The following is a 22,076-nucleotide window of genomic DNA, read 5'->3' as shown; positions in this document are numbered from 1 at the left end:
ACCATAGCCCAATCCTGACTGCCTGAACTAATTATTGAACTAGTTATGAAACTAATTGACCAGAGAAAATAACTGTTAACACAGCACATAACACCTTCCCCTGCTTAAATGTATTGAAAGTTGGTATTTTATTCAGCATCTATTAAAGAGAGATCAAAAGGAAAACCAGTTAGTTTCCTATGCATGGCTTATATCAGCTGACATATATTTCTGCTGATCCTGTTCCTTCCAGAGTATCACTTCACTCACAAGAGTGAGTAGCTATCTCTCCGTTTCCAGCAGTATTTCACACAGATTGTTGGCTTTGGCAGGGAGAGTAAAGTGGCAACTTTGTTATTCAGTGTATTTTTTTTTTTTACATACATACATATATATCTACACCTTCAGCTCTTTGCCTCAGAAAAACAGTAGTGAAAACTTTAATATATTCTTAAACTTTCAACAGTTCTTTCAAATGAAATGTAATAATGATGGTCAGTTTTAAAAGGCAGAAGTGACAGGGAGGGTGTTTATGCCCAGTTCTCACAGAAGCATCGAGACTGAAATTCTATTCTATTTTGTAAACTCAGTGAACCCTGTTAAAATACCCCATCTATCTCTTGTATGTACATTGCTTGGCTATGAAGAACTGCATCACAGAAGATGCACTTTGCACATTTTGAGAAAGCAAATTAGGATCTAGCAAAAAAGGTCTTGTTTCAGCTGTCGTTTGAGATTTTCAGTGAGTTCAATAGTTCAGAGCCCATAGTTTTGCAAATTAAGGATTAGATTTTAAGGAGCATCTCTTCTCAAAGTCAACAGCTAGTGATGCTACTCAGCACAACTCAAGGGCGTGTGTGTGTATACAAATCAGTAGAAAATGCAACTCCAGTATCAGTTCTTTTTTTTTTTTTTTGCCAATTCCTGTCTTGCATGTATAAGAATTATACAGCTACCTGGTCATTTGCCCCAAATGAATTTAAAACAAATTGACCTCTGTCAGGGCAAGCTTGATAATGATGGCTGTTCTCTGCCACCAGGAAACATGGAAAAAAGAGAACCTAATATCCATGAAACAATACCCTGAATGAGGCAGGAAGGGACTCTGAGTGAAAACCAGGGCCCCACATCCTTTCATATTGTGAAGTGTATCTGAGCATTTAAGATTAAAAGAAGTCACAGTTCCAAATTTCATGTGACTTTTCCCTCTGTCATAGACATGCTGCTGCAGAAATCAAACCAAACCAGCATGCCCCAATTAGGAGGTACTACCTATGTTTGCTCTTCTTCAGTCATTCTGTAACATCTCTTACTTTTGGGAGAGTTACTAGGAGTATATTTTTTTAACCATGTAAGATTCATATACTCTTTTAGAAGCCTGGAATGAGGATTATTAGTCTGGCCTTCCCAACAAAGTGCATTCAACTCTATGAGTTTTGCTAGGGAAGACCGTGACAGACCATCTAGTCCCTCGTATTTTCCTGTGGCCGTTTGAGATGGATCTGTCTTTCTGGACGGACAATTGTCTAACCTGTTTTGTAAAACTTCTAGTGATGCAAACTCCATGGACTCCCTACACAATCTGTTTTAAGGCATCACTGTATTCCTAGCCTTAAAAAATAGTATCTGTACCATTTTTTAATTATACCCAAGCTAAATTTTATTAGAACAGCCTTCATGTTCAACATACGTCTGTTTATTTAAAAAAAAAAAAAAAGGCTATTTTTTCACAGCCTCGTCACTACTGGTCTCTCCCACCTTGGCCGCAGTTTTCATTAAGGAGTTACTAGCATCTGAGCCTTACTAGCATCTGAGATTATTTTTATCCCACCTTGACTGTATCGTAGAGCCAGGCTTCTTATTTGCTGTATTTGTTTTTATGGGTTTCAGGTTATAATTCATCTTGAAATTGGTATTTCTGCTTAGTCCAAATATCTCTTATGAAGCAATTATTCATATAGTAGGGCCCACACTGCTCATAATGGTTGGATTTGGGTGGGATTTTTTACTCCCCAGATCCTTTGATTATGGATATAATGACTCTTTTCCTTCCTTATTTATGAGGTTGGTCCTCAGAACCAGGCGGGTGTGCAACATTGTGCAGCAGTCTTGCCTGTGCATCCGAGTGACTTCCAGAACAGAGTATTTGAACAGATGATTTTATAGCACACCGCCCATAGGTCTATATGGTCGCAAGTGGTGAAAAAGGAACAATTGATATAAACTATATATTCATAATGCTGTAAATTTGTGAATAAAGTTGTGTATAGACCTTTACAACATACTTCTAGTTAAATGTTTAGTTTTTTAAAAGATAGGAGTGTCTTTGTTCTTCTGTAGTACATATTTTCCTGATACTGGCTTTGTTTTTAAACTGCCAAGATGCAGAATCATGTAAATTTCTGAATTTCTTTTGTTTTTTTTTCTATTTGCAGCAAGTTTCACTGGCAGACCACAGGTATGAGACATGTTTACATACTTGCATAGTCATTGGAAGCAAAGTAAAGCAAGTGGAAAAGTTCCATTAAAGCAAAGTGTCTGGGGTTTTTTTCTATATTTTTCCCTAGAGGTTTCTTTGGAAGCTTAGACCAATGTAACAGGAAGGCTAGATTCTGGAAAATTCCTTACTAGTTCAGGCCTTACCAAATGTACTATGGTGTGCAGTTCTGGGATGCTAACCAGATGGAATCAGCTTGGATCTATCCTGGCCAATTAGTTTCAAGCCAGCATCAGCTCGCAAGATCAAAGCTGGTTCTGCAAAGACATCCATATGTCCTGGTGCTCCGGTTTCAGGAGCTATGGGCACCAGGGCGCAAGGATCAAGAGCCACACAGCATCTTAGGCATTAGATTAAGCTGCCTTCTCCCAGTAGGCAACCACTTTACAAACCCAAAGCAGAAATTTGGCTGCTTTCAGAGTTCACAAAAATGTGGAAAGCAATCTGGTATTTAGATACTTGTTCTTGAAAATCTAACTGGTATGAATGATCAGTTAAATTTCTGTTATAAGTAACAAAAATAGGAAAAACACTTGCTATAGGTTTAGGTTGACATTGGAGCCCATGTATGACAAAGAAGGAATGACATAATCTTGCGTTGTTGCAGAGTTCTTTGGAAGTTTCATTGTTAAGTAAGTTTTAAAGAAGACTACCACAAATTGCTGTGTGAGACTTGAGAAGATTAAGTGGTAGGGAAAGAATCTATTTACTCCCCCAGATTGCTTCACCTTGCCCATTAATCCACAGTTTGCAAGGTCAGACCTCCCCCAAATGAATATCTAAAAATTCAGAAATATTGCTCTGCAAACACTTTCTTGGATTGCAATGTCTGGGATAGTAAGATTGTCCTCCCAAACAGGAATTCCTAAAGAGAATGGGATGAATCATGCCCTGTACTCCGTTAACTCAGACTTTGTGTTTCCATCTCTTGATAAGCTAAATCAGTGAATTAAACTAGCATTTTTCAGAAATCCTTCCTCTGAGCAGGCACAGAGATAGCTTTCAGTGAATCAGTGAATAATACTAATCTTCTTGAGAAAGCATTTGATTTTTTTTTTTTAGGTACAGGATGATTCCCAAATGGTCTCACTGCAAATCTACCCTTCCAGAACCATTAGAGAAGGCACATTTGTCTGTTCAGGAACAGAATCCTGAAACAGGAGCCTGGAAATAAGCTTCACATTTGACAGGGCTGCCTCCAAATCCAGACTCTGTATACTCTCCCTTTTTACCACTTAGGCTTCAGATAGGACAGTAGTTTGCATCCATAGGAAAAGAGTTTAGGCAGAACATGGAGAGTCTATATTTACTGCTCTGTAGGCTAACATCCTCTAGGCCTTATTCAACAAGAATTTTAAACACTGCAGTATAGTAAAATTAGATTTCTCTTAACTACATGCCTCAGTGATTTGCTGAGTCTTGGGCCAATACATCTAAAATACAAGGATTTTGTAAAATGACCTCAGAATCCTTAACTGAACCAAGCCCAAAGCAGTTAGAGCTCTCTGCATGTGTTAATGTGGTACTGACAGGGTTATTTCTCATCACGACAGGCAATGTGAAGTGTTCATTTGGACGTCGACCAGCGCTTCCTGACGTGCAGTGCAACCCTTTTCTACAAAGCATCGATTGCGAGTTCCACTTCATCAGAAGGCTGCATGGGACCCTGGAACATGCCGATCGCTCTGACTGCGTGTTCTACTTGAAATAGTAAAACACTGAATACCCAAAGATGAGGATGTGGTTTTTATAGTATCGATTTTTTTTCTTCTTCTTCTTCCCTTTCTATGCAACTGTAAATTAATGAGCAGTGGAGTATTTGTCACTGATTTGTATAAATATACAGCCGCGGGAAAAGGGGCAGGGGCTTTATATACGTTCTTTTTGATAATCGTAAAGAGAACTGCATAAGGAGTTTGGAGCAAAATGTTACATTTATACATTCCTTTTAGCTCTTTGCTTTTACATTGTAAAATACCTTTAGTTATATTCTCACACATTTAATATTCTGTAATGATTATTTATATGCTAACCATCTGACCACACAGATTTCAGAATACCCTTGAGTTGTTTTCAGGATTGGCATATGAAGTTCCCATAATCTGCATTATTGTTATTGGTTAACAAAAATTGCCGTTGGGTGCAAGCTACAGTATTTTTAACTCTATTAAACAAGGTAGACTCTCATTTCAAATCATCCTCCTCATGCACCAAAATGGTATTTTTAACTTTCTTTTAGTTATTTCCAGCCAACACACTCATTTGGAGGATTATTTTTTTGAGCCTTACTTTACTTTGAATCAGGAGATAGCTAAAAAGAGGACTTAGATGATAGCTTAAGTTGTTTGTAGTAAGGTCTAAGTTAGTGTAATCTTTCCCAACTTTGTTCAGAGACAAAGCTTTGCTGTTCCCTGCTGTGCCAAACTTGCTTCAAGTTTTGGAATTTACAGTCTGTGAAGTAAAGCTCATTTCCGTGAGATCCTCGTCTCCTTTTGTCTGCCTCTTGGAAATGAAGAGACAATTAGAAAGCCCTTTCCAATACTATTAGCAATGGAACGTTTTCTTCAAAACTGCAATGTGCTTAGATACTATCATTTGGCATTGTAATCTTGCAACTCATCTTTATCTTTGAAATCATTTATTTATGTACTTTAAGTAGGGATAATTATGGGAAAGTTATGTCACTGATCAGCTGATCTCTAGTTTTAAAATTGTCATAAGAGATTTTATTGCCTTCACAGAGTTTACCAATGCTGCATGGACACTTGCTTTAATTTCAGGACACCTTTAATTGGTAAAACTGCATGCAATATATTTCATGTATAGTGGAGAGAAACTAAACTGTGTTGTTCTTAATTATTACTGAAGAAAAAAAAAAATCTCAAAATGGTATTGGAAGAGTTGTAAATTCTTTACTGCTACCGAAAAACGCTAGTGGACATTAAGACAGCAGGTCAGGAATTTCTAGTGTTTTTGTGAAGTGGTGCCAACTTAGACTGTCCTGCACCCACAGTATTCACTCCTGGACTGCTGCTGCTGCTCAAGGAGTGATTTGGGCACAGCGTTGACCACGTTCTAGTGTTGGCTCCGACGCCAGTTCTTTCTGAACCCTTTGGCAAATTATTTAACCATTCTGCCTCTGTTTTCCCATCTGTAAAATGGGGATGATAGTACTTACCTCTCAAAGGTGTTGTAGAGCTTGCTTAGTTAGTGTTTGAAAAGCTCTATATAAATGCTAAGTATTATTCCCGAGTGAGTGGAGCAAAATTGTCAAAGTGGGAAGAGAAGATGCTGGCTCCTATAAATGCTTCATCTATTAAAAAAAGTAGTGTAGTTAGTTTGAGAAGAAAAAAACCCACATTTTACAGAAGAGGAAAGCCATGACCACCTTTCTACCTCAGACCTATCTTCATGAGTAGTATTGGAAATAGCTTTATATTCTGTTCTCTGCAAAGTACTTTGCTTTTATCAAGCTACATCATTCTCTAGGCAAAGAATCCTTAAAAATACTCCCCTACATAAGTAAAAAAAAGGTCTCAGTAGTGAATTTGGTGGCTTTTATTTTTGTTCTGAATATGAGGTTATGTATAAAGTTGTTTTTCTGCTTGTGTTTGTATGCATCCTTTGTCCTCTGCTGCCAAGTAAATGCTGCTTCAAACACTACATTGTAACATTCTTCCTCTGAGACAATAATAAATAAAAGGAATATATTGCAGTAACATGAGAAAAAGTATGGAGTTCTTTCAAGTTTTGTGGTGTTCAAGGATGGCACTTCTCATTGCTAAATGCTGAAAATTTCATTCTGAAGAAGATTAATTTTAACACCAGGGTGCTGTGATAGTCCATTTCTATGTGCTAGCATTTTCGGTGTTGGTTTGCATTTCTATAAATGAGATTAAGCAGTGTTTTCTCCTCATAAATCTGTGCATATTTTCTCCAGTTTTTGATCTTTAGTGATTTAGTCTGGAATCATTTTCACTTTCATGACAGATATTAAATTTGATCATTGAGAAGCAGACTGCTTTTATTTTAAAAATGTTATATATACATATTACAAAACAGCAATAATGCATGAAGCCCTGTCAAATATTAAAATGGGAAATTAGCCTTCAAGTTTTGATGGCATTCAGTCAACATGCTCAGCTGAAGCACAGCATTAGATATTCAGTCAGGAAATAATGTACTTTCTAGCCCTACCATGGGCTGATTTTAGGTATTTGCATTAAGCTAATGGAAATTGTGTTAACAACGACTGCATTAGAACAACTGTGCTTAAAGGAGGAGAAAAAAGTCCACAACCCTAACAATTCTGTTTCCTTATAGTAATAGTTGGCACTGTTTTTGTGTTTAGTATTTATTAAATTTTTTTTTTTCAAACTCTAACAAACATAAAACATAAATGACCAAGTAATGACACTTTGCCTCTGTTTGTGAAAGGATGCTTAACAATTAAGTAAGTTGTAGGGAAGAACTGGGTTTTTCACACAGCATTTGTGATTCAGCAGTTACCAGGGAATTTAATTATAGAAATAACAATATATTGAGCCCAATTAAATTCTGTATTTAGAACAACAAATGTGTCAAAGAGGAGGAGACTGGTAGATTAAAGAATCGATTAAACCACAACATCTGTCTTTTAAAAAAGTAAATATTTTAATTATATGTTTGTAGCATTGAAGGCAGCAGAAGAGGGGTCTATGGATCAGTACTAGGGCCTGACTTTGAGAACAATTTATGAAGGTGCTCAAATCTACAACTTACAACACCCCCTGTACCCTGATTGCTAAGGCAGCAGATACAAGAGCTCTGTAATGCTCTCACCTGTGAGGAAGGTACTCTCAGCTTAAAATCATGCTTCAGTACCATGTCCTGAAGGACCTGGCTCATCAGGGGAACAGACTGGCACCCACTTCTCACCAGCTTGCCATGGGGCTTCTCTCAAGGGGCTTGGGGTCCGGTCCTCAATGAACCATGCAGCGGTAAGCACTCTCACGCTTCTTTGCAACAACCTTTTCCTCTGAGCACTAACCAGCCCCTTACACTGTTATTTTGTCAGGCAAAATAAAGGCAACGTGATATTTTTCAGGAGAAGAATTAGGTTCCTGCACCGAAGAGCTCTCAGTCCTAAATGCATGCCTAACCATCAAAGCAGGAGAGACACCCTGCTGCACAGCCCCGAATGGACAAGGTGGTTGATAGCATATTTGTTTAAATCTTTATTACAAAACACCCTTGAGCTGAAACATTACAGTCAGATCAGTTCATTTTCTCAAAGATGCAAGATTGATGGATCTAATTAAAATCAGAGTGGAGAAGTTCCTCTGCTAATGGGGCTTCATCTGCAGGGGAACTTCCACTATGAAAGAACTCTTCTTGGAGGATGTTGGTGGTGGCATTATTTCTTTTTGGACCAAGACAAGGCTCTTCAGATGTTCACATCGCAATAGATGGGATAGTTAAGTTATGAGACACCAGCCCCCCTGGGTCAGAGATACTGGACCCAGACACAAACTGTCAGTATGCACATGACAATTCCTGTTACCTGAGTGTCCTGGGTCAGAGGGTTCTGTCCTCTCTTCTGTTCTTTCTACAGTTAAAAATGAGGGGGGAAAAAAAAAAAAGCTGAATTCAGCCAAATTAAAAGTGTACTGTAATGGGCAAGCTTTGGATTTATGCAAAAGACCAAATTATTCTTTTAAACATTTACAGTACAAATGGCCCTTTGGAGAGAGTTTGCTCATTACATCATATTTTTTTTCTCTACTTTACTACAGAGTTGCCCTAAGAAAAACCCACCTGAAGGTAAGCATTCGCAAAACCAAGTAATGGATCCTGTCTGCTGTCACACAGAAATGAAGATGTCGTGCTGTACAGCTGAGAAGCCTGTTCCCCCAGCAACAAAATCAGCCACAAATTCAGCCAAGGTGTAAATTAATAACAGTGGGGTCTGAAAAGGAAAAAAAAAAAAAAACAACCAACTTTTAGTGGAAAAAATGTTTAAGCAGAAAGAGATCTATTCCATCTTACAAGCAAAACAGCTCTCAGTAATCATCAGCTGTATGCCTTGGTCTTCAAAAAAATGTTCCTGTGGCCATCAAAGGCACAATCTTCCTTGGCTCACATGTCTTTGGGAGCCTACCTTCTGTTTTTAGTGCCACTTAAATTTTCATGATGTGCCAGCAAAAAATTACACTCTTTGCAACTTAAATCTATGCATGAGAACAGCTGCATGCAAGTGCAGCAGCTGCCTTCAGAAGAGGAAGGTAGTGTTTTCATCAACTGCTTTTCTAAGCACCTCTGTCTGAGACAGCAGCAGAGGAGCTGCCACAAGTGGGCTGATTCAGCTCATTTTTCCCAGGCATCCCAGCACTGCAGCAAACTGTTGCAGCCAACACAAAGGGATCTTTTAAATTGAAAACTGTTCTATGTTAGCATGCTTATTAAAAGTGATAAACCAGGACAGCTGAACAGAATTCCTACATACTAGTCCTAAAGAAAGATAGCACATACACGGGGGGGGGGGGGGGGGACGGACACGACACACGACAGGACACAGCAAAGCAGAGACACTATCTGTCCTATCTCATTGTCGTCTCTGAAACATAGTATTTACAGATGAACTATTCATGCTCTTGTTAGTCACTCTCTTTGTACAGTCAGATAATCACTTCAAAAATGTCTAGTTTTCTCACCTCTTCTAACTAATATTTACCTTGAAGAAACTATACTTCAGAAACACACTTATTTCCGACTATGGAAAGAGAGCCTAGGGTAACTAGCTCAGAGGAAGATCTCTGCAGCTTACAAATCTAATTTCTGGGGATAGATCCCATCTTGGTATTAAATGAAACAACAAAGAATATAAGAAACACATAGCAGTATTGCAACAACACTTCATCTGCACATGATGGAATTTCTTCTACCCCCACAGTAACTGATACCTCTTTGACTAATATTTAAATTCTTTGGAAAATGAGCAAAAAATAGAGGAAGGGACAGCATCCAACAGTTTGCTGTGTCTCGTAAGCTAGATCTAATGGAGTGAGGAAAAAGACCACATAAATGACAAAGACTGGGATAATTCACCTGAATTTTATATGGAAATAGGCAACTATTTGATGAGATACAGTAACCTTTCTGAATCCCAGCCCAGGTGCAGTAGAAGTCCAGTGGACAGATTATTTGGTGTGTAACCTTGGCCCTGCAAAAACAGGTGGGAAACCCATCCATTTTTCTTTACTGAAGATGGCATTTTGGATGTTGAAGGACCATGTTTATAATGAGCAGCTCACAGCAGTTGCGCTTCTCTGTATACATTTGCCAAGCGTGGCTGGTGCCTAAACCACAAATGAAGTTTTATGCATTCATAAATAAGCGAACAAACAGAAGATATAATAGTAACTGCCACTGATAATCCACATCGCTGATTTAAATGCAAACAAAAGTAGGGAAAGTTAAGGGTTACCCAGACCCTCCTTCCTGAAGATCAGAGTGACATTTACTTTCTTCCAGTCCTTGGGATCTTCCTCTGATTCCCATGACCTTCCAAAGATAACCAGGAGCAACCTTGCAATGACATCAACCAGTTCCCACAGCACTTTAGGGGACATCCCATCAGATCCCATGGACCTATATATGTCCAGTTTGTTTAAGTGTTCCCCAACCCAATCCTCCACCAAGGAGGAGGACCTCTCCCTTGCTCGACATTTCCCCTCTGGTCTCAGGGACCTGGGCTTCCAGAAGGCCAGTCTTACTAGTAAAGACTGAGATGAAGGGACTCGGTACCTTAGATTTTTCTGCGTCCTTTGTCACCAGGTCCTCTTCAGCAGCGGGCCCATGTTTTCCCCCGTCTGCCTTTTGCTGCTGATGTACTTGTCGAAGTCCTTCTTGTCACCTTTCATATCCCTCACCAGGCTTTGGCTTTCCTAACCCTATCCCTGCAGAATTGGACACTATCTCTATATTCTTCCCGGTCCCTGAACAGACCGAAAGCTGCTCTCCTGAAGCCCAGGGACACAATCCTGCTTTTCGCCTTGCTCCTTTGCTCTTGGGATCCTGAGCTCTACCATCTCATGGTTGCTGCAGCTACGGCAGCCCCCAACCTTCACATCCCTTACCCGTTCTTCCTTCTTTACGAGTAGGAGGTCCAGCAGGGTGTCTCCCCTCCCCAGCTCCTCAATTGTCTATGTTAGGAATTGTCATCAGTGTACTCCAAGAACTTTTCCCCTGACAGTTAGCATAACTCTGAGCCAATGCACTATCTTGCACAATGCCCTGAAAAAATCTTTTGCCAGGAGAAGTATGACAGATGAGTAGGGAGGGACCTTTTAAACACAGATGCTTTAGCTGATTTTGTTTAATACCTCTGAAAGTATTTTGCTGAGCAGTTGTGAGGAGCCTAATGAATGGCTGCGACACACAGACAGGCACACAGGAAGAAAAACTGTCCAGATGTATTTCTGTCTTTCCAGTCCCAACAGCCCCTCTGGAATGGAAAGCGTAGCTCTGACCTACTTGCTTTCAGCAGGCTGTAATTACAGCGCCTATCAATTTTCTATAAAAATACAGATGTGAACAAATGAAAAACCTGAGTGGCTGGAACATGAGCAGAATAAGAATGTTATTTCATCCCCTAAATCGCAGTTCCTGTAAAGATGATGCTTGCGAGCTGAAAAGTAAAACTAGTTGAAATGGCAGTAAAACATCAAAATAGCAGTTGACTTTATTATGAAATATGAGCCAGGCTTTGTACACAAACAAGATATACCATGGTATCCATCTGTCTGCTGCCTACACTTGCATTTTTTTCTCCCCAAAATGTCTGCTTGCTTGCTGAGGAAGGAAAATTAATGATAGCTTTAGTGAAAGAGAATTATTTTTGGTTTTGCACTCACTCTCATTTGGTTTCTCACAGTGCAGCTTGTGCTACCCAGTCGGTGGCAAGGGGCTGAGCCAGGTCTCCAAAGCTGGACCCAGCACCCAGTCTCCCCAGATAAAAGGGAATAGTCACCCCCTTCGACCTGCTGATTAGAGTTTTGGTAGGATACCCCTCCTGTGCCACCAGAGCACGCTGCCTCAAGACAAGCAAGCCTCCACAGAAAAGGCAGTAAGTGATAGATGGGACCACTGACTTCCAGCTTAACCCACTCAGTATGGACCTCAGTAGCATTTGGCAAAGGAATTCTGATAACTTTTTACATTCTTGTTACTGAAGACAGTTTGGTTCTGTTTTCCTATGAATCACAGTACTTATAACATTATTTAGAAAAATGGGATTAGGAGAGAAATATTTTCTAAAATGCCACTCTTGTTCATCTGCTTTTCTTCTAGACTTGCTTTCCCAGGCATAGACTCACATGTGTGGTTTTGGTTGGCTTTTTCCATCCACATGTTCAGAGATCATCAGCATTTGAACATAAAAAAAACCCCAAACCACACATAGCTTTTTAATTTAAAATTCTGTAAGCTTGTCAATGTTGTTACTCACTTTATGACATCTCCTGTGCCTTAGAAATTACTACCAAGTGCACAAAACTGGTACATTTCCATCTCTTTGCTCAAATCAGTGCCCCCATTGAAAGATTCTTGGAAAGCTTGACTTAAAATAACAACTTTATGAAAAGTACAATGTCATTATACACAACTAAGTCACATTTCTTAAAGACTGATTACAAACACTCTCAAATGACATCTCTTCATGACACTGGTGATTTTAGGGCTCTTTATGGTTCGATATAAACTAAATCAGGAAGGCATAATCACATCTTTCAAAGCTATTTGAAAAATACTTTAGCATACATACTGCAGCTTAAGCCTGTCAGCTTTGTCTGCAGTCACTGCATTTACTTCTTAGTTTTTTAACCCAGTTGCAAAGGAAAGACAAGTGATAAATTAAGATTATAGCACATCTGTTTGCACAGAGATTGGATAAAATATGGCAGTTCAGTTAATGCAGTAAACAGCTTATATGGTGAGAGTGATTTTTTTCTTAATATATTTTGCCTGAATAGCTGATATAGACAGATGCTTAAGAAAATAAGTTGGGTTTTTTCCTAGTTTCTAGTAGTAGTAGTTATACCTCTCTCAAACAACATGTACCTAGCAAAAGAATTAAGTGATGCGATTAAAACCAAGAAATTCCACACTCATCTACCCTCCCCTCCTAGACTGCCAGAAGTGACAAGGCAAGATCAGAAATATTAATACTATAACAAAGCACATCTAAAAGTCCAGTCCCGCAGACTACTCTTCCAGCAAGCAGTGCCTCAAGAAGCAATATAGATGATGCAGTATTATTTCAGTTATTTGATACATATACTGGAGACAACTGTATGTAACAGGACAGGCTTATGCCAATGGTAGTTTAACAAACATTTATCTATGACAAAATAAATAAAAATTAAAAAAAAAATTCACAACTGGCTCCTAAGCCAGCTGCCTTGACACCTCCATGGCATTGCCAGTGTCTCCTTGCAGGAGAGGCACCGCCAGCCTCCGAAGGCTCCCAGCCCATCGGCCACTCGCAGGCCTTGTCCTCCCCACCAAGGGGGAGGGCAGGGAAGGGCAACATCCCAGTTTGGCTCCCCTGGCCCCAATCCGGGACCACTTAATATTCTTGTTCAGCAACACTTAAAAAAGAAAGCTGTGTTTATCTGGTGGGTATTAGCAGCATAATGTAGGTAATTAAGTAATAATCACCTTAGAAATATGCCCTTATCTTGGAGCCAGAGAAAGAACAGAGATTGAAGGTTGGGGCAATTATCCCGTCCTTCAGCTCCAGGGAACCAAGCACCAAATAAACATTCATATCAAAGTCAGTAAATAATTTGGGCAATTACCTATTCCCACATCCCCATTGAAGTTTCTTGATTGAAGTTTGCAAACATTTATGCATAGCTTTCAGCTTAATAGTTAGACTGCAATATAGGAACTGATTCTGCATTAAAAATTTATCCGTGAGTTACAGCTTAATGTCAATGCAATCTGTATTCACATCTCTGAGTGGGGACGTGTAAGAAACACTATTATTCTGTCATCACAAACCATCTTTTAAACATGTAAGCGCAGGGTCTGTCATGGAGTGAATTGCACTTTTGGTTCCCAAAATCTCTTGATGTGAGAGGGTTGAATAGGCAAATTTAATATACATGTTAGTATAACATCCTGATAAACTACTCGTGTTAGTGCACATTGAAACTCCTTGCCGTAATTCTAAAGAAGTGGGTTTTGCTAGAAGTTTCCTTACTCCTATCCTCCTTCTGCGCTCCCCCCAGAAGCCCTAGAGAAGTGTTTTGGGAATAGATGGGCATCTCCTTGCTCAGGCAGTGCACAAGAGGCAGAACGCAGCTGCTTTGCCACTCCAAGAGCGTTCCTGGAACGACTCCCTCATTTCCCCCGGTATTAACCAGTACTATATTATACTGCACATACTTTCAGTAAGAGTCAAGGAATAAATTTGCAAACCCACTCTCTACCTATGACATCTTCAGCAGGCTTAAGCAGATTTAAAGCTAATGTAGCTACAAAGGTGTCAGCAAAAGCCAAATTTCAGGAAAATTAGGTTGCCAGTGAGTAAATAAGGACACTCTAGGCCAGATTTTTGCCTTTGTTGTTGGCAGCACACAAGAAAATAATATAATCTCTAAATTAAATCTGATTTCTCTCTCTCTTTTTTTTTTTTTTTTTTTTTTTTTTTTTTTAAGTAAACCAAGCATTTTTGGTATGGCATCAGAGGGACAGACTTTTCAGAGACAGTTTTTACAAGGACTCTTGTGGTGGTGCATTTCTTTCCCCCTCTCTGGGCTGATTTATGAATTCAGGAAGTCTCACTAGGCCTTAGCATAAGTGTAATGAGTTGGGCACTTAAGGGTCCCTTGACTGTACCTGGAACTCTCACACAGCTATGACAGGGAGTCATGTGGACCATCTCAAGGAGTCCTGCTGTCTGGCGAAAACAAAACAAACAAACAAATAAGTAGAGATAACTAGTTCTCTCATAACAACGTTGAGACATTCCAGTCCTCCTCTGACAACCTTGGAGCATCCATATCTGAATCTTAAGTCATTCTCTGACAGCCCCGGAATCTTCCTTATCTGAATCATAACTCACATGGAACAGTAGCAGCGCAGCTGGAATCCTGGTAATTTGCTTACGACTAAAGCCAGCCATCTCCCAAACATACAAGCAGTGGTACTGAGACCCTTTGAGCTCTCCTGGACTGCAGCAAGCTGCGGCCAGCATCTCCTCTGATGCCTCTTGGAGCTTGCAAACTTTTCTGTTTGTGAAGATTGGAGGTCTCGCCAAAAGCCGACAAGACTTGGGCTGATACTCTCCGCTCCTTGAGGCTCGATCCTTCACCCATTGAGAAAGACGCTGAAGCATTCGACGTGAATATTTTCACTGAACTCAAGGGGAATTTTTAACAGTTATACCTCTTTTACTTGCTTATATGTGTATCTTATATGTGTGTGGGTCCTAACCTGGATATTCTATAGCAAGTATATTATAAGTTATTGCTTTTCAAATCTATACTTGAATTACTGTCGTGAACTTTATTCAGCTGTGAATGAATCTCAGGCTGCTATTATAGTCATAATCCCTTTAGATAAACTGTTGGCCAAGACTGCGACTAGGAGTTGATCCAGCCACACCTAGGCTCCAACAGGAGTTTAGAAAGCAAGGGGGATTTCATCCATGTATTAAAGTAATAGAGTGAACCTTGCCATCAAATTCTGTGAAGTCACACTTTTATATAAATTCCTATTAAATCATTTTTCTTTTGCTAATACCATTGGAAGGGATTCTTTAAGCGGTCCAAACCACTCCCTTTCACAACAAGTCTAAAAAGCAGAGCTACACTTTACCTGTGGGTCTTGCCTGTTCACTTGCAGGCGTTAAGAACTTGTCATCTGTGGCTGCTGATTTCCTATAACCCACTGACCTAAGGGCATTGGACTTCATAATGATGAATTAACTTCTGCGATATTTACTTCTCAACTACAAAACTTTATATATAAGTACAAAAAAAAAAAAAAAGACCAAGAACTATACTGACAAGATGACTTAATCAGCACTGTAGGGCCCCAGATGCTAAAACCATGGTTCTCACCTATGCCAGAAGGCAGCCAGCATCTAGAAATTAAGGTTCATTACAAAGTTTCCCACATACTTTAAATTCTGCCTTTGGGCCTAGACAAGAGTTTCTCACAATAGCCATGAATAGGCACAAATCTCCTATTGGGACCTGCAGTGGCCAACAAGCATTCCTCAGTCTCATTTATAGGTCAGACTCCATAAGCACTTGAAGAGCCTTGCCATCGCATCTGAGCCTTTACAAAAACACCCCCCTTACCATCACAGGCACATCTAACTCCAGACAGCCAACAGGAGCTAAAGGCAACATCACCTTTTTGTTTGGTTTCTCAAGCAACTTGGCTACTAAAGCTCTCTGAAAGATGACAGCTCAGGTTTTGCTCCATTTTCCATTCAGAAGGGTTAAGCCCACATGTATTTCATATATGTATTTCATAACCATCATATATTTTCCTCAGCAGGACTTAATACGACAATATCAACATGTTTGTATAAGGGGAAAAGAAAAAAAAAAAAGGAAGATTCTAAACAACATAATAGTAATCCTGCTTCTGGTACACTTTAACCCCCCAGATTTTTACACACCTTATCCTATCTTCAGTAGAAACACTGTACTGTGTCTGTGAATGTTTATATCTGTTAATCATTCCCTTCTATTCACTGGTAGAGCATGCATGCCTGTAACTCTTGGTGTTCTCCCTGAAATTAGTGGTACTTAAAAGCTTTTCTGTTAAGGAATTAGTCTCAGAGGCTTTATATTTCCAGTTTTTCCTCTTATGCTGCAAATACTGAAAGATGGAATTATGACAGTAATTATGACCTCTATCTATCTGGGAGATATTTTTAGCCTTATCACAATGACACACTGCAGTCCAGGGTTAGCAATCTAAGTATTTACAGGATATTTCACGGGTAAGCACTTAATCACTCTGCAAGCAACTAGACGGAGGCTTAACCAGGTAATTTAAAGAAACAAATGACAAAAGTTTAAGACAGACTTGATTTAATTTAGCACAATTTCCTACTAGCTACACAGCCCATTTTAACAAACTCCCTTATGCCATTAAAAAAAAAAACAAAAAAAACAACAACTACATTTAAATGACTAATCCTCACTGTAAACATCCACAACTGTCAGGGATGCTCCCCTAACAGAAACAACGGCTGGGAAAGAAGAGATCAGTTTGTTTCATTTAGAAACCATAACCTAAAAAAATCCATCTAACAGGTGCATAGACTGGAGTCCAGGCATTCCATAGAAAGAAATTAGTGCTATTCCAGCAAAGAGTCTCCTACTATCCACAAAACAGTCACTTGTCTGCATTTATTTAATGCTTCTACATGTTAGAAGGTGTCCTGGTTTTGGCTGGGATAGAGTCAATTTTCTTCCTAGTAGCTGGTATAGTGTCTTGTTTTGGATTCCGTATGAGAAGAATGTTGATAACACACTGATGTGTTAGTTGTTGCCAAGTAGTGTTTATACTAAGTTAAGGCTTTTTCAGTTTCCCACGCTCTGCCAGCAAGGAGGTGCAGAAGAAGCTGGGAGGGAGCATGGCCAGGACAGCTGACCTGAACTAGCCAAAGGGATATTCTATACCATAGGACGTCATGCTCAGTATATAAACTGGGGGGGGGTTGGCTGGGGGGGGGGGGGGCGATTGCTGCTTCGGGACTGGCTGGGCATCGGTCAGCAGGCAGTGAGCAATTGCATTGTGCATCACTTGTCTTTCTTGGGTTATATTTCACTGTCTTTTTGTTACCTTCCTTTTTCATTACTATTATTATTGTATTTTATTGTTTAATGTCAGTTATTAAACTGTACTTATCTCAACCCATGAGTTTTACTTGTTTTCAACTCTCCTCTCCACCCCCACTGGGCAGGGACAAGTGAGCAAGCAGCTGCACGATACTAGTTGCCAGCTGGGGTTAAACCATGGCAGAAGCTCTCTTTACTAATCTGTCTTATTTTAAGTTCATTGCTTGCTAGTTTGTATGTCTCATGTACAGAATCCAAATCAGATGCTTGGGTTGCCATCCATGCTAGCTTTTGTAGCTGTGGACTACCACGAAACACCAAGATGATTATGGGACTGGAGCATCTCTCCTATGAGGAAAGGCTGAGAGAGCTGGGATTGTTCAGCTTGGAGAAGAGGGAGCTCAATGTATATAAATACCTGAAGGGAAGGTGCAAGGAAGATGGAGCCAGGCTCTTTTCAGCAGCACTCAGTGAGAAGGCCAGAGGCAATGAGCACAAGCTGAAACACAGGAGGTTCCCTCCGAACATCAGGAAACATTTTTTTTACTGTGAGGGTGACCAAGCACTGGCACAGGCTGCCCAGAGAGGTTGTAGAGTCTCCATCCTTGGAGATATTTAAAAGCCATCTGGACATGGTCCTGGGTAACTGGGTCTGGGTGGCCCCTGCTTGAGCAGGGGGGTTGGACAAGACAACCTCCAGGAGTCCAACCTCAACCACGCTGCAAGTCCATGGAAGTATCTTAAGATTAAAAAGCTTCCTATTTAGACTACCAGAAGGCTTTATGCTACAAATAAGCCTTTGTACACAGTTAAAAAGTAATGAAGTATGAAATCACATTGTTCAATGAAGTGCTTCCTAGAAACAAACAGAAGCAGTCCTTTCTCCAGTTATTGGAATCACTGCACCAGGTTTCTAATGAATATCCTTCACTTTACCCATCTGGCTTCATAATGCAGGAAACACAGCAGCTTTTCAGCCCTTGTCTTCCTTGCTCTTTACTCATGCAAGGTCTTTTCCTTCCTCTTCACTAGAGAGGAAGATCCTGAACATCAATATGTGGTGTAAGGGTGGCATAACCCAAGAGTGCTGGTTGCCAAAGTTACAAAATTGCTGGTACAGCTTTCATATACCCATTTGTATTTGGTATAGAGTTATTAACTCAGATTTCTTTTTACCTTTGTACTTGAGAGCTGCAGTGCTAATCAACTGGAGGCACGCAGTGTCACACCCCCATAATTTCACCATTAACGGTAGTGAGGCAGACTCTTCCAGCCACCTCTCCCTCAAACATTTTAGGTGCAGTAATAGCACAGCTGTAAGTGAACCCGGCCACTCCTCTGGAAATCATTCAGGAGTAAGAGGGAAGGCAATATAAAAAAAGCTAAAAGGCTTTTAGATTTTGAGAAAATCTTTATAAGCAAGATAAAAAAAAATTATAAAAACAGAATAAACACCCCAATTCCTACTACAAACTATACATTATAAATTTTGGGTCTCAGTATCAAATTGATTGATGTAAGCTGTGTTAATATGGAATGAAAGAAAGATTTCTTTTCAGGCTAGCACCTACCTCAGGCAGTTTAGCTTCCAGAAAGCTATATTATTGTCTTGTGGACACTCCTATGAGGGTGGGAGGCAAGCAAAAGCTAGGTGTGAGGCAACTGATACAGCCTTCTGCTGCTCTCAGGTTCAAAGCAGTACCAGGGCAAAAGCCTGGGGAAGCCAACTGCATTGTACAATGCCCAGCTGCACGAAACTTGCTGATCCAGGGATCTTCTTTTCTCCTGGGCTCCACAGCATCAAAAAACTGCTACTTCCTTCGCAAATATCCCCCAGAGGCCCTGCCAGAACTTAACATCCTACCTCCAACTTGTGACCAAGATGCAGCTTGAAACATGCCTTCCATTGAAACAGCAAGGGGAAAATAACAGCAACGGGTGCACAGAGCTGATATTTTCCAAAGGTGTTAAATTAAATTATTCCATTTTAAGTCACAAGCATCCCTATGGCTCCTCCTACTCTCCTCCCTCGCTGCCCAACAGCAAGCCAAGTCTTTGAAGTCCACTCAGTAAAAATATTGTTAAGAAATGGTTCATCAGACTGCACTTCTGCTTTGCTCTTGGGAAACTCAGCATCAGTTTAGCCTCACAGGTTGCCAGATTTCCAGCTGTGAGCTACAGCTCTCATTTAAATAGAGAAAGATACCAAAGTTGTAAAAGAGTCAACAGAAAAGGCAACTCCCCGTTCACTTTAGCGCAAACTGGGAGACTTCACTGAAAAACCTGTACTGCAAATGTCCACACTTAAAATGGAAAGAAGCCAAAACCCAGAACTCTTTGGCTGCCAGGGGAGGTTTAAGAGCAATCAGACCTGATTGCTACAGTACCAGAAGTTCAACTCATTCTTCTGGCCTGCATACCATCAAAAGTTCACAGCTGTGAGTGCTCCCAGGTGGCTTCAGTTTCAAGAAGGGGAGCGACTCTTACCAGCTCCTTATTTCAAGCCAGGTTTTTGTCAGTTTTTTTTTGGCAAAAAATGCAATATTCCTAAACCACATGATTTGTTATCAAATCCCAACTCCTACCTATAAATCCAACATGATTTGATCTTAGTACAGTCTATTTATTTTGTCGCTATTACTGGTAAAGCCTGAAGGGAATCAGTTTTTGCCTAGCAGCAGTAGATAATCTGGAGGTCCCAACGGTATATCATCTACTCCTGTAACTTCATCCTATAAGAGGCCAGACAGCTACCACAAACAGAGCATCTCAGCCCTCTTGTACATTAGCGAGCCTTACAAATCATCAGTGCTGGCATCTAAAGCTACAAAGTACCCCAAACCACAGTGACAAACAACTTGAATTTACAGCAGTTGAAGCAGATTATTTTCAGCTTTGACTCTAGTATTTTAGATAAGGGACATATCAGCAGACACCGCTTCCTCACCTTCTCTCTCCCAAAGATAAAGGGGAGAATCATTGCTGTACGTACACAACTAATCTTCCAGCCACTGTACTTGCCTCCCGATCCCCTTCCAGCTCGGGCTGCTCCCCTCTGCCTTCCCCAGCCCCTCACGCCCCAAGACCATCATCCTTCCCACCCCATCAGCAAGGCACTAACCCTACTCACCACCATCAGCTCCGTCCTCATGGAGAGCTGCTTGCATACAAACCAGAGCAAGCCTCAGAGCAAAGAAAGAGTAAAACGAGCCAGGGAGGAGCTAATTGCTGCTTTATCAGGCACAGCTGGGAGGTGGCTGAGCCCCAGCAGCTGAGGCTGGGACCAGCTGCCCTCACTTGGGGCCAGCTCCGTGCAGGACTTCTCTGAACCATGGCAGTTCTTGTCTCCTTGCAGGACCGGTCGTGCTCTTTCCTACCACAGTCTTGTCTCCTGTGTGTTGCTGGCACAACTTCGCTGTTTTCTGGGGGAAATGAGAAGCTGGTGGCTGAGCTGTAGGGTAAAGCTGGATCCTTGCAGGGACTAAAGCAGACGGGAGGTGGATGATGTGGCCCTGTTTTGATGTCTGGGAATGCTTATCTTGGTTCAAAAGTCACATTAGCGCATACCTTAGAGAGAGCAAGCCTTCTGCCTTTCTCAGTGAAGGTTGGATGATTTTTCCACCATGCTGGCACTGCAACATCTCCAAGCTGCGTTTTGAGGGTTCCTGAACAGCGATGCTCATCGCTCCACTTCTTCAGCTGGTTGGAGCCGACACTTACTTATCAGAAGATTGGCGCTGGATTTGATTATCTTGTATTTTATCTGTGATCTTTATTCCTCGAGGGTTGCTTAAACATGCTTTTGGTGATGAGGATAAAAGTTAGCACTGAAGATAAAGAGATTGTCCCTCATGGATTATAAATTTACTTTAGCAAGTCTAAATTCCACTGATCTAGATTCATTGAGTGTAGTCTAATCAAGTCAAAACTGTTACCTTGGGGGTATGAATGATACCTATATAATGTAAAGATACCGCTTCGTTTACTAGTTGAAGTCTATAAATGTAAATTGTGTATTTATGTTTGTGAAGAGATGAATAAAAATTATAGAGGTAATATGAAACAAGTTCCAAGAAAATGTTTGTCACAACTATAATCATGCAGACTATATATGACATACATTGCAGAAAAGTATTTGCATCTTAGTATTTTCACATACACTTGTAGGGACTGTTTCGTGTTTTTTTCACTCTTCCTTCATTAACGGCATCAGGCCAGCAGGACCTCAAATGTGTCAAAATCACTACAAAAGTGTCCTGAGCAGGGAAAAACTGATCTTATGGGCCGTTCTAAGTGCTAGTTTCATCTTTTTAAAAGCTCTGAGATAAATTTGTTTGTTGTGATCTGCTACGTGTTGTGCAGAGGCACAAGAGCCAGAAGTAGGTGTGATGAATCAAATAGGGCCACCAGACCCTGTTGGCCTGAGTGATCACTGGAGAACTGAACCTGAAGCATGGTATTCAGGTCACTTCAGAGCTGGAAGTATGTGTTAGAGCTTAGAAAAAACCCAATCTTTCTTTTTCCCAGGCAGTAAGATGAATACTGGCATTGGGGATACATCCCTTGCTAGGTATAACCAGCTGTTCCATGCTAACTAGCTGCCCTGCAGTATTAATGGATGGGAAAGCGCCTTCCGTAATACCTCTTTCTGCGAAAGCAATAAAGCAAAGTTTAGAAAAGAATACCACTCTGTGCTCCAATCTGTAAGTAAAGGTTAATTTTCTATAAATTCTTTTCTCCTTAACTTAAGA

At 40.5% G+C, this 22,076-nt stretch overlaps 1 protein-coding gene and 1 long non-coding RNA gene across 8 annotated transcripts in view; one reads left to right on the top strand and one right to left on the bottom strand.

The window, feature by feature from the left end:
• The window catches only part of UTRN (utrophin), a 389,395-nt gene extending 383,200 nt beyond the window's left edge, over window positions 1-6,195 (top strand). For all 6 annotated transcript variants that reach the window (XM_075036045.1, XM_075036046.1, XM_075036047.1 and 3 more), the window contains 2 exons: window positions 2,415-2,437; window positions 4,030-6,195. In XM_075036045.1, coding sequence (XP_074892146.1) covers window positions 2,415-2,437; window positions 4,030-4,038 — 32 coding nt within the window. In that variant the 3' untranslated portion in view covers window positions 4,039-6,195. The remainder of the gene's footprint in view (window positions 1-2,414; window positions 2,438-4,029) is intronic.
• LOC142034546 (uncharacterized) overlaps window positions 1-20,507 on the bottom strand; it is a 42,339-nt gene extending 21,832 nt beyond the window's left edge. The window contains exons 1-2 of one of the 2 annotated variants that reach the window (XR_012651686.1): window positions 20,456-20,507; window positions 8,273-8,423 (exon numbers count right to left, since the gene is read on the bottom strand). This is a non-coding gene — a long non-coding RNA (uncharacterized LOC142034546). Of the gene's footprint in view, window positions 1-8,272; window positions 8,593-20,455 lie in introns of those variants that run through there. The other variant, XR_012651685.1, reaches the window with a different exon arrangement.
• Window positions 20,508-22,076: the final 1,569 nt, after the last annotated feature.

The sequence above is a fragment of the Buteo buteo genome, chromosome 9 (genome assembly GCF_964188355.1).
Source record: "Buteo buteo chromosome 9, bButBut1.hap1.1, whole genome shotgun sequence".
NCBI lineage: Eukaryota > Metazoa > Chordata > Aves > Accipitriformes > Accipitridae > Buteo > Buteo buteo.
The sequence above is the reverse complement of the archived record's forward strand: the minus strand, read 5'-3'. Positions and strand labels throughout refer to the sequence as shown.